At 45.5% G+C, this 16,726-nt stretch overlaps 1 protein-coding gene across 1 annotated transcript in view; it reads left to right on the top strand.

Moving 5' to 3' along the window:
- Window positions 1–502: 502 nt before the first annotated feature.
- Window positions 503–16,726, top strand: part of NPR2 (natriuretic peptide receptor 2) — a 95,645-nt gene continuing 79,421 nt past the window's right edge. The window contains exons 1-3 of the mRNA XM_056553732.1: window positions 503–524; window positions 1,169–1,368; window positions 8,148–8,261. Of these exons, the coding sequence (XP_056409707.1) occupies window positions 503–524; window positions 1,169–1,368; window positions 8,148–8,261 (336 nt within the window). The remainder of the gene's footprint in view (window positions 525–1,168; window positions 1,369–8,147; window positions 8,262–16,726) is intronic.

The following is a 16,726-nucleotide window of genomic DNA, read 5'->3' as shown; positions in this document are numbered from 1 at the left end:
CCAATGTCCTCCCAACATCTATCCCAGGAGGAGAGCGGGGAGCCCCCTATATACATCAGACCAATGTCCTCCCAACATCTACCCCAGGAGGAGAGCGGGGAGCCCCCTATATACATCAGACCAATGAGATTTAACCATGGTTATCTGTCCTGTCTGATATAACGATTTCATTCTGCTTTATTACATTTGTCAGGTTTTAGTATTTTGTATTCTTCTTTCTGCTTTGTGTTGCCTTATTTTGTATTCACACTGCGTTTTGTCAGTTCTGTTTTGACCTTGTTTGATCATGTATAGCAGTGATCTTCAACCTGCGGACCTCCAGATGTTGCAAAACTACTACTCCCAGCATGCCTGGACAGCGAACGGCTGTCCGGGCATGCTGGGGGTTTGTAGTTTTGCAACATCTGGAGGTCCGCAGGTTGAAGATCACTGCTGTATAGAATCCTGTTCTGAGCCTTGAACTAATCCGTCTATTTAGGAGTAAGTGAGTCTTGTGTCAGAAATGCCAAATACAAACAAACAAGGTACAGTTTCCTCCTAGGCCAGTATCCTGATCACTCAGTGGAGAGTGCCCACTAGCTAGGAGCCTATTTGGCTTTGGTATTGATGTCCCTCCACAATTGGAGTGGGGTGTCTAGTGTGTTCTTTGTTCAGTGTGAACAGTGCTCTAGATCTCCTGACCTGTTAGTATGCTATATTCTGCGTTCGTATTTATATATCTGTTTTTATTGGTTATTGTATTCTCGTTTTGTGTTCCTGACTTGTTTCCCGACTTTGTACAGTTCTGTTTGTTTTGTTGACTTTAACGGCCAAGCACTTTAACGTAAGGAAGGGACCAGCTCCAAGTTGTCGATCCATCATTTAGGGAGGATGGACAAGTAGGCAGGGAGAATGGTTTACAGGGTCACTGAACCCCCCCCCCCCCCCCCCCCCCGCAGTTCATGACACAGATATTCTGCATGTGTAGAGCCCTGGTCACAAGGGTCCAGATGACAGGTCTGTAGAGGTTAGCAGGACCCTCTAGGGATTGGGGGTCTCAGTATGTTACCATGGCCACCAGTGGCCCTCTGCCTGGGAGTCACCTCTGAGGGCGGTGGAGAAGTCTCCATTATGAGGTCGGGGTTCTTCCATCTCTGACTTATCCTTCTTTGTTGTCTTCTCGTGGCAGTGATCTACATCTGTGGCCCCCTGGAGATGCTCCATATGATCATGCTGCAGGCTCACAAGGAGAAGTTAACCAATGGTGACTACGTCTTCTTCTACGTTGACGTGTTTGGTGAGAGTTTACGTTCAGATGGGATCAGAGACGCCTTCAAACCCTGGCAGAGTAATCGGTCCCACGAGGAGGACCTGAAGGAAGCCTTCAAGGTAACCGGGTGTGGGGCCCCCACAATGGGAGCAATCAGGGACGGCCAACCCTATATGTATAGAGGAGGGTTGGATCAGGGAGACTGAATTTATGGGCAATTTCCATTAAAAGAGGTACTCTGCCCCTAATCATCTTACCCCTATCCAATCTCCGGACCGGTACTCCTTGTTACTGATGTCACGCCCCCTCCATTCATGTCTATGGGAGGGGGTGTGACCTCAAGAACACGGAAGCCGGCGTTGTGAACATAAATGAAATAAGTGAACATGAAATAAATAAGATATCCAAGGGCGGAGTACCCTTTTAAGGCTGGAGCGCCGCCCATGTGTCTGGGAGCAACCGTTCAGTCTCTAGTAATTATATAACAGTCTATAGTAATATAATTACAGGTGATCCCAGCCCCGCCCCCTGTATGATATCACTGATATAAAATAGTAATGACATGCGATCACAGCCCCGCCCCCTGTAGGACATCACTGATATAATATAATGGTAATATAACGACATGTGATCACAGCCCCGTCCCTTGTGTGAAATCACTGATATAATAGTTAATGTTGTGATCACAGCCCCGCCCCTTGTATGACATCACTGATATAATAGTTAATGTTGTGATCACGGCTCCGCCCCTTGTATGACATCACTGATAAAATAGTTAATGTTGTGATCACAGCCCCGCCCCTCATATGACATCACTGATATAATAGTTAATGTTGTGATTACGGATCCGCCCCTCGTATGACATCACTGATAAAATAGTTAATGTTGTGATCACAGCCTCGCCCCTTGTATGACATCACTGATATAATAGTTAATGTTGTGATCACGGCTCCGCCCCTCATATGACATCACTGATATAGTTAATGTTGTGATCACGGCTCCGCCCCTTGTATGACATCACTGATATAATAGTTAATGTTGTGATCACGGCTCCGCCCCTCATATGACATCACTGATATAGTTAATGTTGTGATCACGGCTCCGCCCCTTGTATGACATCACTGATATAGTTAATGTTGTGATCACGGCTCCACCCCTTGTATGACATCACTGATATAATAGTTAATGTTGTGATCACGGCTACGCCCCTCGTATGACATCACTGAAATAATAGTTAATGTTGTGATCACGACTACGCCCTCGTATGACATCAATGATATAATAGTTAATGTTGTGATCACAGCTTCGCCCCTCGTATGACATCACTGATATAATATTTAATGTTGTGATCACAGCTCCGCCCCTCGTATGACATCACTGATATAATAGTTAATGTTGTGATCACAGCTCCGCCCCCTCGTGTGACATCACTGATATAATAGTTAATGTTGTGATCACGGCTTCGCCCCTCGTATGACATCACTGATATAATAGTTAATGTTGTGATCACGGCTACGCCCCTTGTATGACATCACTGATATAATAGTTAATGTTGTGATCACTGCCCCGCCCCTTGTATGACATCACTGATATAATAGTTAATGTTGTGATCACGGCTCCGCCCCTTGTATGACATCACTGATATAATAGTTAATGTTGTGATCACGGCTCCGCCCCTTGTATGACATCACTGATACAAATTTAATGTTGTGATCACAGCCCCGCCCCTTGTATGACATCACTGATATAATAGTTAATGTTGTGATCACGGCTCCGCCCCTTGTATGACATAACTGATACAAATTTAATGTTGTGATCACAGCCTCACCCCTTGTATGACATCACTGATATAATAGTTAATGTTGTGATCACGGCTCCGCCCCTTGTATGACATCACTGATATAGTTAAAGTTGTGATCACGGCTCCGCCCCTTGTATGACATCACTGATATAATAGTTAATGTTTTGATCACGGCTCCGCCCCTTGTATGACATCACTGATATAATAGTTAATGTTGTGATTACGGCTCCGCCCCTTGTATGACATCACTGATATAATAGTTAATGTTGTGATCACGGCTCCGCCCCTTGTATGACATCACTGATATAATAGTTAATGTTGTGATCACAGCCTCGCCCCTTGTATGACATCACTGATATAATAGTTAATGTTGTGATCACGGCTCCGCCCCTTGTATGACATCGCTGATATAATAGTTAATGTTGTGATCACGGCTCCGCCCCTTGTATGACATCACTGATATAGTTAATGTTGTGATCACGGCTCCGCCCCTTGTATGACATCACTGATATAGTTAATGTTGTGATCACGGCTCCGCCCCTTGTATGACATCACTGATATAATAGTTAATGTTGTGATCACGGCTCCGCCCCTTGTATGACATCACTGATATAATAGTTAATGTTGTGATCACGGCTCCGTCCCTTGTATGACATCACTGATATAATAGTTAATGTTGTGATCACGGCTCCGCCCCTTGTATGACATCACTGATATAATAGTTAATGTTGTGATTACGGCTCCGCCCCTTGTATGACATCACTGATATAATAGTTAATGTTGTGATCACGGCTCCGCCCCTTGTATGACATCACTGATATAATAGTTAATGTTGTGATCACAGCCTCGCCCCTTGTATGACATCACTGATATAATAGTTAATGTTGTGATCACGGCTCCGCCCCTTGTATGATATCGCTGATATAATAGTTAATGTTGTGATCACGGCTCCGCCCCTTGTATGACATCACTGATATAGTTAATGTTGTGATCACGGCTCCGCCCCTTGTATGACATCACTGATATAGTTAATGTTGTGATCACGGCTCCGCCCCTTGTATGACATCACTGATATAATAGTTAATGTTGTGATCACGGCTCCGCCCCTTGTATGACATCACTGATATAATAGTTAATGTTGTGATTACGGCTCCGCCCCTTGTATGACATCACTGATATAATAGTTAATGTTGTGATCACGGCTCCGCCCCTTGTATGACATCACTGATATAATAGTTAATGTTGTGATCACAGCCTCGCCCCTTGTATGACATCACTGATATAATAGTTAATGTTGTGATTACGGCTCCGCCCCTTGTATGACATCACTGATATAATAGTTAATGTTGTGATTACGGCTCCGCCCCTTGTATGACATCACTGATATAATAGTTAATGTTGTGATCACGGCTACGCCCCTTGTATGACATCACTGATATAATAGTTAATGTTGTGATTACGGCTCCGCCCCTTGTATGACATCGCTGATATAATAGTTAATGTTGTGATCACGGCTCCGCCCCTTGTATGACATCACTGATATAGTTAATGTTGTGATCACGGCTCCGCCCCTTGTATGACATCGCTGATATAATAGTTAATGTTGTGATTACGGCTCCGCCCCTTGTATGACATCACTGATATAATAGTTAATGTTGTGATTACGGCTCCGCCCCTTGTATGACATCACTGATATAATAGTTAATGTTGTGATTACGGCTCCGCCCCTTGTATGACATCACTGATATAATAGTTAATGTTGTGATCACGGCTCCGCCCCTTGTATGACATCACTGATATAATAGTTAATGTTGTGATCACAGCCTCGCCCCTTGTATGACATCACTGATATAATAGTTAATGTTGTGATCACGGCTCCGCCCCTTGTATGACATCGCTGATATAATAGTTAATGTTGTGATCACGGCTCCGCCCCTTGTATGACATCACTGATATAGTTAATGTTGTGATCACGGCTCCGCCCCTTGTATGACATCACTGATATAGTTAATGTTGTGATCACGGCTCCGCCCCTTGTATGACATCACTGATATAATAGTTAATGTTGTGATTACGGCTCCGCCCCTTGTATGACATCACTGATATAATAGTTAATGTTGTGATTACGGCTCCGCCCCTTGTATGACATCACTGATATAATAGTTAATGTTGTGATCACGGCTCCGCCCCTTGTATGACATCACTGATATAATAGTTAATGTTGTGATCACAGCCTCGCCCCTTGTATGACATCACTGATATAATAGTTAATGTTGTGATCACGGCTCCGCCCCTTGTATGACATCGCTGATATAATAGTTAATGTTGTGATCACGGCTCCGCCCCTTGTATGACATCACTGATATAGTTAATGTTGTGATCACGGCTCCGCCCCTTGTATGACATCACTGATATAGTTAATGTTGTGATCACGGCTCCGCCCCTTGTATGACATCACTGATATAATAGTTAATGTTGTGATCACGGCTCCGCCCCTTGTATGACATCACTGATATAATAGTTAATGTTGTGATCACGGCTCCGTCCCTTGTATGACATCACTGATATAATAGTTAATGTTGTGATCACGGCTCCGCCCCTTGTATGACATCACTGATATAATAGTTAATGTTGTGATTACGGCTCCGCCCCTTGTATGACATCACTGATATAATAGTTAATGTTGTGATCACGGCTCCGCCCCTTGTATGACATCACTGATATAATAGTTAATGTTGTGATCACAGCCTCGCCCCTTGTATGACATCACTGATATAATAGTTAATGTTGTGATCACGGCTCCGCCCCTTGTATGACATCGCTGATATAATAGTTAATGTTGTGATCACGGCTCCGCCCCTTGTATGACATCACTGATATAGTTAATGTTGTGATCATGGCTCCGCCCCTTGTATGACATCACTGATATAGTTAATGTTGTGATCACGGCTCCGCCCCTTGTATGACATCACTGATATAATAGTTAATGTTGTGATCACGGCTCCGCCCCTTGTATGACATCACTGATATAATAGTTAATGTTGTGATTACGGCTCCGCCCCTTGTATGACATCACTGATATAATAGTTAATGTTGTGATCACGGCTCCGCCCCTTGTATGACATCACTGATATAATAGTTAATGTTGTGATCACAGCCTCGCCCCTTGTATGACATCACTGATATAATAGTTAATGTTGTGATTACGGCTCCGCCCCTTGTATGACATCACTGATATAATAGTTAATGTTGTGATTACGGCTCCGCCCCTTGTATGACATCACTGATATAATAGTTAATGTTGTGATCACGGCTACGCCCCTTGTATGACATCACTGATATAATAGTTAATGTTGTGATTACGGCTCCGCCCCTTGTATGACATCGCTGATATAATAGTTAATGTTGTGATCACGGCTCCGCCCCTTGTATGACATCACTGATATAGTTAATGTTGTGATCACGGCTCCGCCCCTTGTATGACATCACTGATATAGTTAATGTTGTGATCACGGCTCCGCCCCTTGTATGACATCACTGATATAATAGTTAATGTTGTGATCACGGCTCCGCCCCTTGTATGACAGCACTGATATAATAGTTAATGTTGTGATTACGGCTCCGCCCCTTGTATGACATCACTGATATAATAGTTAATGTTGTGATCACGGCTCCGCCCCTTGTATGACATCACTGATATAATAGTTAATGTTGTGATCACAGCCTCGCCCCTTGTATGACATCACTGATATAATAGTTAATGTTGTGATTACGGCTCCGCCCCTTGTATGACATCACTGATATAATAGTTAATGTTGTGATTACGGCTCCGCCCCTTGTATGACATCACTGATATAATAGTTAATGTTGTGATCACGGCTCCGCCCCTTGTATGACATCACTGATACAAATTTAATGTTGTGATCACAGCCCCGCCCCTTATATGACATCACTGATATAATAGTTAATGTTGTGATCACGGCTCCGCCCCTTGTATGACATCACTGATATAATAGTTAATGTTGTGATCACGGCTCCGCCCCTTGTATGACATCACTGATATTATAGTTAATGTTGTGATCACAGCCTCGCCCCTTGTATGACATCACTGATATAATAGTTAATGTTGTGATCACGGCTCCGCCCCTTGTATGACATCGCTGATATAATAGTTAATGTTGTGATCACGGCTCCGCCCCTTGTATGACATCACTGATATAGTTAATGTTGTGATCACGGCTCCGCCCCTTGTATGACATCACTGATATAGTTAATGTTGTGATCACGGCTCCGCCCCTTGTATGACATCACTGATATAATAGTTAATGTTGTGATCACGGCTCCGCCCCTTGTATGACATCACTGATATAATAGTTAATGTTGTGATTACGGCTCCGCCCCTTGTATGACATCGCTGATATAATAGTTAATGTTGTGATCACGGCTCCGCCCCTTGTATGACATCACTGATATAGTTAATGTTGTGATCACGGCTCCGCCCCTTGTATGACATCACTGATATAGTTAATGTTGTGATCACGGCTCCGCCCCTTGTTTGACATCACTGATATAATAGTTAATGTTGTGATCACGGCTCCGCCCCTTGTATGACATCACTGATATAATAGTTAATGTTGTGATTACGGCTCCGCCCCTTGTATGACATCACTGATATAATAGTTAATGTTGTGATCACGGCTCCGCCCCTTGTATGACATCACTGATATAATAGTTAATGTTGTGATCACGGCTCCGCCCCTTGTATGACATCACTGATATAATAGTTAATGTTGTGATCACGGCTCCGCCCCTTGTATGACATCACTGATATAATAGTTAATGTTGTGATTACGGCTCCGCCCCTTATATGACATCACTGATATAATAGTTAATGTTGTGATTACGGCTCCGCCCCTTGTATGACATCACTGATATAATAGTTAATGTTGTGATTACGGCTCCGCCCCTTGTATGACATCACTGATATAGTTAATGTTGTGATCACGGCTCCGCCCCTTGTATGACATCACTGATATAATAGTTAATGTTGTGATTACGGCTCCGCACACCAACCTTCTGTTCATGTCTTTTTCGCAGACGGTCCTGGTGATCTCCTACCACGAGCCTCAGAACCCGGAGTACTTGGCATTCCAGAAGAATCTGATCCACCGATGTAAGGAAGAGTTTAAGGTGGAGCTGAACTATTCTCTGGTGAGTGGTGATTGCCCCCCCCCCCCCCCCACTTACCCCACAATAGAAGTATAAGACATCACCTTCATGTCTGTTTATACAGCGAGAAAAAAGTATTTAACACTTTGTACATAATAACAGATTTCTGAATGGAGAAACAGTGTCCTGCAATGTTCTAGGGGGATTCTCTTCTATGGATCATGATCTTCACATCCTGAAGGTTCTGTGGGCCTCTTCTATGAATAATGGTTCTGTGGCCTCTTCTATGAATAATGATCTTCACATCCTGAAGGTTCTGTGGGCCTCTTCTATGAATAATGGTTCTGTGGGCCTCTTCTATGAATAATGGTTCTGTGGTCTCTTCTATGAATAATGATCTTCACATCCTGAAGGTTCTGTAGGCCTCTTCTATGGATCATGATCTTCCCATCCTGAAGGTTCTGTGGTCTCTTCTATGGATCATGATCTTCACATCCTGAAGGTTCTGTAGGTCTCTTCTATGGATCATGATCTTCACATCCTGAAGGTTCTGTAGGTCTCTTCTATGAATAATGATCTTCACATCCTGAAGGTTCTGTGGGCCTCTTCTATGAATAATGGTTCTGTGGCCTCTTCTATGAATAATGATCTTCACATCCTGAAGGTTCTGTGGGCCTCTTCTATGAATAATGGTTCTGTGACCTCTTCTATGGATCATGATCTTCACATCCTGAAGGTTCTGTGGGCCTCTTCTATGAATAATGGTTCTGTGGCCTCTTCTATGAATAATGATCTTCACATCCTGAAGGTTCTGTAGGCCTCTTCTATGGATCATGATCTTCCCATCCTGAAGGTTCTGTGGTCTCTTCTATGGATCATGATCTTCACATCCTGAAGGTTCTGTAGGTCTCTTCTATGGATCATGATCTTCACATCCTGGAGGTTCTGTGGTCTCTTCTATGAATAATGGTTCTGTGGCCTCTTCTATAACAATGATCTTCACATCCTGAAGGTTCTGTGGGTCTCTTCTATGAATAATGATCTTCACATCCTGAAGGTTCTGTGGGCCTCTTCTATGAATAATGGTTCTGTGGCCTCTTCTATGAATAATGATCTTAACATCCTGAAGGTTCTGTGGGCCTCTTCTATGGATCATGATCTTCACATCCTGAAGGTTCTGTAGGTCTCTTCTATGGATCATGATCTTCACATCCTGGAGGTTCTGTGGTCTCTTCTATGAATAATGATCTTCACATCCTGAAGGTTCTGTGGCCTCTTCTATAACAATGATATTCACGTCCTGAAGGTTCTGTGGGCCACTTCTATGAATAATGATCTTCACATCCTGAAGGTTCCGCAGGCTTCTTCTATGAATAATGATCTTCACATCCTGAAGGTTCTGTGGGTCTCTTCTATGAATAATGATCTTCACATCCTGAAGGTTCTGTGGGGCTCTTCTATGGATCATGATCTTCACATCCTGAAGGTTCTGCAGGCCTCTTCTATGGATCATGACCTTCACATCCTGGAGGTTCTGTGGTCTCTTCTATGGATCATGATCTTCACATCCTGAAGGTTCTGTAGGCCTCTTCTATGGATCATGACCTTCACATCCTGGAGGTTCTGTGGTCTCTTCTATGGATCATGATCTTCACATCCTGAAGGTTCTGTGGGCCTCTTCTATGAATAATGGTTCTGTGGCCTCTTCTATAATAATGATCTTCACATCCTGAAGGTTCTGTGGGTCTCTTCTATGGATCATGACCTTCACATCCTGGAGGTTCTGTGGGCCACTTCTATGGATCATGATCTTCACGTCCTGAAGGTTCTGTGGTCTCTTCTATGGATCATGATCTTCACATCCTGAAGGTTCTGTGGGTCTCTTCTATGAATAATGATCTTCACATCCTGAAGGTTCTGTGGGTCTCTTCTATGAATAATGATCTTCACATCCTGAAGGTTTTGTGGGCCTCTTCTATGAATAATGATCTTCACATCCTGGACGTTCTGTGGGCCACTTCTATGGATCATGATCTTCACGTCCTGAAGGTTCTGTGGTCTCTTCTATGGATCATGATCTTCACATCCTGAAGGTTCTGTGGGTCTCTTCTATGAATAATGATCTTCACATCCTGAAGGTTCTGTGGGTCTCTTCTATGGATCATGATCTTCACATCCTGAAGGTTCTGTGGCCTCTTCTATGAATAATGATCTTCACATCCTGAAGGTTCTGTGGGTCTCTTCTATGAATAATGATCTTCACATCCTGAAGGTTCTGTGGGTCTCTTCTATAACAATGATCTTCACATCCTGAAGGTTCTGTGGGTCTCTTCTATGGATCAAGATTTTCACATTCTGAAGGTTCCGCAGTCCTATTCTATGGATCATGATTTTCACATTCTGTAGGTCTCTTCTATGGATCATGGTCTTCACATCCTGAAGGTTCTGCGGGCCTCTTCTATGGATCATGGATTTTCACATTCTGAAGGTTCCGCAGGCCTCTTCTATGGATCACTGATCATGGATTTTCACATTCTGAAGGTTCCGCAGGCATCTTCTATGGATCACGGATCATGGATTTTCACATTCTGAAGGTTCCGCAGGCCTCTTCTATGGATCACTGATCATGGATTTTCACATTCTGAAGGTTCCGCTGGCCTCTTCTATGGATCACGGATCATGGATTTTCACATCCGGAAGGTTCCGCAGGCCTCTTCTATGGATCATAATCTTCACATCCTGAAGATTCCACGGGCCTCTTCTATGAAAAATGATCTTCACATCCTGAACAGGAAGAGGAGAGTAAAAAAAAGGGGGTACTGGACGAGCGCTACTGCTGAAATAAAATGGATGCGGAACGCCAATAAAGCACAGGACAGTTTATTATGGTTAAGAACAAACGGACAACACGTTTCGGCACCAGCATGTGCCTTCCTCAGGTCCATAAAATGAATACTAAAAGGGTAGCACAATGGGTACAAGGATACATATCAATACCTTATCCATAGAATATATGTCAATATCTTGCACACAAACTACATGTCGATACCTTACACATGAAAGTGAGGACATTTAAGAGATTGTAATAAAATTGAGTATATACATGTGTATGCGTATATATGTAAAAAAACGTCTACAGGGTAGTGGAAACCACAGAGGTATATATATGGCGGCTAAAAAATTGTCAAAAATATGTGTACATATCTTATTAAAAGTGTATTTGTATATACATATGAACATACCAAAATTATATATATAGTGTAGCATACGCTACATAGACTCCCATGATAATGGGCATATGCTACACTCTCCACGAGAGAGCGCACAAACCTTTTTGCTTCTTCTTCACATTCACATCCTGAAGATTCCGCTGGCCTCTGGTCAGTGGTGTGTGGTGAGTGTATACAGGTCAGTGGTGTGTGGGGAGTGTATACAGGTCAGTGGTGTGTGGGGAGTGTATACAGGTCAGTGGTGTGTGGTGTATATACAGGTCAGTGGTGTGTGGGGAGTGTGTGTACAGGTCAGTGGTGTGTGGGGAGTGTATACAGGTCAGTGGTGTGTGGTGTGTATACAGGTCAGTGGTGTGTGGTGTGTATACAGGTCAGTGGTGTGTGGTGTGTATACAGGTCAGTGGTGTGTGGTGAGTGTATACAGGTCAGTGGTGTGTGGTGTATATACAGGTCAGTGGTGTGTGGGGAGTGTGTGTACAGGTCAGTGGTGTGTGGGGAGTGTATACAGGTCAGTGGTGTGTGGTGTGTATACAGGTCAGTGGTGTGTGGTGTGTATACAGGTCAGTGGTGTGTGGTGTGTATACAGGTCAGTGGTGTGTGGTGTGTATACAGGTCAGTGGTGTGTGGTGAGTGTATACAGGTCAGTGGTGTGTGGGGAGTGTATACAGGTCAGTGGTGTGTGGTGAGTGTATACAGGTCAGTGGTGTGTGGTGAGTGTATACAGGTCAGTGGTGTGTGGTGTGTATACAGGTCAGTGGTGTGTGGGGAGTGTATACAGGTCAGTGGTGTGTGGTGTGTATACAGGTCAGTGGTGTGTGTATACAGGTCAGTGGTGTGTGGGGAGTGTATACAGGTCAGTAGGGTGTGGTGAGTGTATACAGGTCAGTGGTGTGTGGTGTGTATACAGGTCAGTGGTGTGTGGGGAGTGTATACAGGTCAGTGGTGTGTGGGCAGTGTATACAGGTCAGTGGTGTGTGGTGTGTATACAGGTCAGTGGTGTGTGGGGAGTGTATACAGGTCAGTGGGGTGTGGTGAGTGTATACAGGTCAGTGGTGTGTGGGGAGTGTATACAGGTCAGTGGTGTGTGGTGAGTGTATACAGGTCAGTGGTGTGTGGTGTGTATACAGGTCAGTGGTGTGTGGGGAGTGTATACAGGTCAGTGGTGTGTGGGGAGTGTATACAGGTCAGTGGTGTGTGGTGTATATACAGGTCAGTGGTGTGTGGGGAGTGTGTGTACAGGTCAGTGGTGTGTGGGGAGTGTATACAGGTCAGTGGTGTGTGGTGTGTATACAGGTCAGTGGTGTGTGGTGTGTATACAGGTCAGTGGTGTGTGGTGTGTATACAGGTCAGTGGTGTGTGGTGAGTGTATACAGGTCAGTGGTGTGTGGTGTATATACAGGTCAGTGGTGTGTGGGGAGTGTGTGTACAGGTCAGTGGTGTGTGGGGAGTGTATACAGGTCAGTGGTGTGTGGTGTGTATACAGGTCAGTGGTGTGTGGTGTGTATACAGGTCAGTGGTGTGTGGTGTGTATACAGGTCAGTGGTGTGTGGTGTGTATACAGGTCAGTGGTGTGTGGTGAGTGTATACAGGTCAGTGGTGTGTGGGGAGTGTATACAGGTCAGTGGTGTGTGGTGAGTGTATACAGGTCAGTGGTGTGTGGTGAGTGTATACAGGTCAGTGGTGTGTGGTGTGTATACAGGTCAGTGGTGTGTGGGGAGTGTATACAGGTCAGTGGTGTGTGGTGTGTATACAGGTCAGTGGTGTGTGTATACAGGTCAGTGGTGTGTGGGGAGTGTATACAGGTCAGTAGGGTGTGGTGAGTGTATACAGGTCAGTGGTGTGTGGTGTGTATACAGGTCAGTGGTGTGTGGGGAGTGTATACAGGTCAGTGGTGTGTGGGCAGTGTATACAGGTCAGTGGTGTGTGGTGTGTATACAGGTCAGTGGTGTGTGGGGAGTGTATACAGGTCAGTGGGGTGTGGTGAGTGTATACAGGTCAGTGGTGTGTGGGGAGTGTATACAGGTCAGTGGTGTGTGGTGAGTGTATACAGGTCAGTGGTGTGTGGTGTGTATACAGGTCAGTGGTGTGTGGGGAGTGTATACAGGTCAGTGGTGTGTGGTGTGTATACAGGTCAGTGGTGTGTGGGGAGTGTATACAGGTCAGTGGTGTGTGGTGTGTATACAGGTCAGTGGTGTGTGGTGTGTATACAGGTCAGTGGTGTGTGGTGTGTATACAGGTCAGTGGTGTGTGGGGAGTGTATACAGGTCAGTGGTGTGTGGTGTGTATACAGGTCAGTGGTGTGTGGTGTGTATACAGGTCAGTGGTGTGTGGTGTGTATACAGGTCAGTGGTGTGTGGTGTGTATACAGGTCAGTGGTGTGTGGGGAGTGTATACAGGTCAGTGGTGTGTGGTGAGTGTATACAGGTCAGTGGTGTGTGGTGAGTGTATACAGGTCAGTGGTGTGTGGTGAGTGTATACAGGTCAGTGGTGTGTGGGGAGTGTATACAGGTCAGTGGTGTGTGGTGAGTGTATACAGGTCAGTGGGGTGTGGTGAGTGTATACAGGTCAGTGGTGTGTGGTGTATATACAGGTCAGTGGTGTGTGGTGTATATACAGGTCAGTGGTGTGTGGTGTGTATACAGGTCAGTGGTGTGTGGTGAGTGTATACAGGTCAGTGGTGTGTGGGGAGTGTATACAGGTCAGTGGTGTGTATACAGGTCAGTGGTGTGTGGTGTGTATACAGGTCAGTGGTGTGTGGGGAGTGTATACAGGTCAGTGGTGTGTGGGGAGTGTATACAGGTCAGTGGTGTGTGGTGTATATACAGGTCAGTGGTGTGTGGTGAGTGTGTATACAGGTCAGTGGTGTGTGGGGAGTGTATACAGGTCAGTGGTGTGTGGTGTGTATACAGGTCAGTGGTGTGTGGTGTGTATACAGGTCAGTGGTGTGTGGTGTGTATACAGGTCAGTGGTGTGTGGTGTGTATACAGGTCAGTGGTGTGTGGTGAGTGTATACAGGTCAGTGGTGTGTGGTGAGTGTATACAGGTCAGTGGTGTGTGGTGTGTATACAGGTCAGTGGTGTGTGGGGAGTGTATACAGGTCAGTGGTGTGTGGTGTGTATACAGGTCAGTGGTGTGTGTATACAGGTCAGTGGTGTGTGGGGAGTGTATACAGGTCAGTAGGGTGTGGTGAGTGTATACAGGTCAGTGGTGTGTGGTGTGTATACAGGTCAGTGGTGTGTGGGGAGTGTATACAGGTCAGTGGTGTGTGGGCAGTGTATACAGGTCAGTGGTGTGTGGTGTGTATACAGGTCAGTGGTGTGTGGGGAGTGTATACAGGTCAGTGGGGTGTGGTGAGTGTATACAGGTCAGTGGTGTGTGGGGAGTGTATACAGGTCAGTGGTGTGTGGTGAGTGTATACAGGTCAGTGGTGTGTGGTGAGTGTATACAGGTCAGTGGTGTGTGGTGAGTGTATACAGGTCAGTGGTGTGTGGTGTGTATACAGGTCAGTGGTGTGTGGGCAGTGTATACAGGTCAGTGGTGTGTGGTGTGTATACAGGTCAGTGGTGTGTGGGGAGTGTATACAGGTCAGTGGTGTGTGGTGTGTATACAGGTCAGTGGTGTGTGGTGTGTATACAGGTCAGTGGTGTGTGGTGTGTATACAGGTCAGTGGTGTGTGGTGTGTATACAGGTCAGTGGTGTGTGGGGAGTGTATACAGGTCAGTGGTGTGTGGTGTGTATACAGGTCAGTGGTGTGTATACAGGTCAGTGGTGTGTATACAGGTCAGTGGTGTGTGGTGTGTATACAGGTCAGTGGTGTGTGGTGAGTGTATACAGGTCAGTAGGGTGTGGTGAGTGTATACAGGTCAGTGGTGTGTGGTGTGTATACAGGTCAGTGGTGTGTGGTGTGTATACAGGTCAGTGGTGTGTGGTGTGTATACAGGTCAGTGGTGTGTGGTGTGTATACAGGTCAGTGGTGTGTGGGGAGTGTATACAGGTCAGTGGTGTGTGGTGAGTGTATACAGGTCAGTGGTGTGTGGTGAGTGTATACAGGTCAGTGGTGTGTGGTGAGTGTATACAGGTCAGTGGTGTGTGGGGAGTGTATACAGGTCAGTGGTGTGTGGTGAGTGTATACAGGTCAGTGGGGTGTGGTGAGTGTATACAGGTCAGTGGTGTGTGGTGTATATACAGGTCAGTGGTGTGTGGTGAGTGTATACAGGTCAGTGGTGTGTGGGGAGTGTATACAGGTCAGTGGTGTGTATACAGGTCAGTGGTGTGTGGTGTGTATACAGGTCAGTGGTGTGTGGGGAGTGTATACAGGTCAGTGGTGTGGGGGAGTGTATACAGGTCAGTGGTGTGTGGGGAGTGTATACAGGTCAGTGGTGTGTGGTGTGTGTATACAGGTCAGTGGTGTGTGGTGAGTGTATACAGGTCAGTGGTGTGTGGGGAGTGTATACAGGTCAGTGGTGTGTATACAGGTCAGTGGTGTGTGGGGAGTGTATACAGGTCAGTAGGGTGTGGTGAGTGTATACAGGTCAGTGGTGTGTGGTGTGTATACAGGTCAGTGGTGTGTGGGGAGTGTATACAGGTCAGTGGTGTGTGGTGTGTATACAGGTCAGTGGTGTGTGGTGTGTATACAGGTCAGTGGTGTGTGGTGTGTATACAGGTCAGTGGTGTGTGGTGTGTATACAGGTCAGTGGTGTGTGGGGAGTGTATACAGGTCAGTGGTGTGTGGTGTGTATACAGGTCAGTGGTGTGTATACAGGTCAGTGGTGTGTATACAGGTCAGTGGTGTGTGGTGTGTATACAGGTCAGTGGTGTGTGGTGAGTGTATACAGGTCAGTAGGGTGTGGTGAGTGTATACAGGTCAGTGGTGTGTGGTGTGTATACAGGTCAGTGGTGTGTGGTGTGTATACAGGTCAGTGGTGTGTGGTGTGTATACAGGTCAGTGGTGTGTGGTGTGTATACAGGTCAGTGGTGTGTGGGGAGTGTATACAGGTCAGTGGTGTGTGGTGAGTGTATACAGGTCAGTGGTGTGTGGTGAGTGTATACAGGTCAGTGGTGTGTGGTGAGTGTATACAGGTCAGTGGTGTGTGGGGAGTGTATACAGGTCAGTGGTGTGTGGTGAGTGTATACAGGTCAGTGGGGTGTGGTGAGTGTATACAGGTCAGTGGTGTGTGGTGTATATACAGGTCAGTGGTGTGTGGTGAGTGTATACAGGTCAGTGGTGTGTGGGGAGTGTATACAGGTCAGTGGTGTGTATACAGGTCAGTGGTGTGT

Source organism: Hyla sarda, unplaced genomic scaffold (genome assembly GCF_029499605.1).
Source record: "Hyla sarda isolate aHylSar1 unplaced genomic scaffold, aHylSar1.hap1 scaffold_361, whole genome shotgun sequence".
Lineage (NCBI taxonomy): Eukaryota > Metazoa > Chordata > Amphibia > Anura > Hylidae > Hyla > Hyla sarda.
The sequence above is the reverse complement of the archived record's forward strand: the minus strand, read 5'-3'. Positions and strand labels throughout refer to the sequence as shown.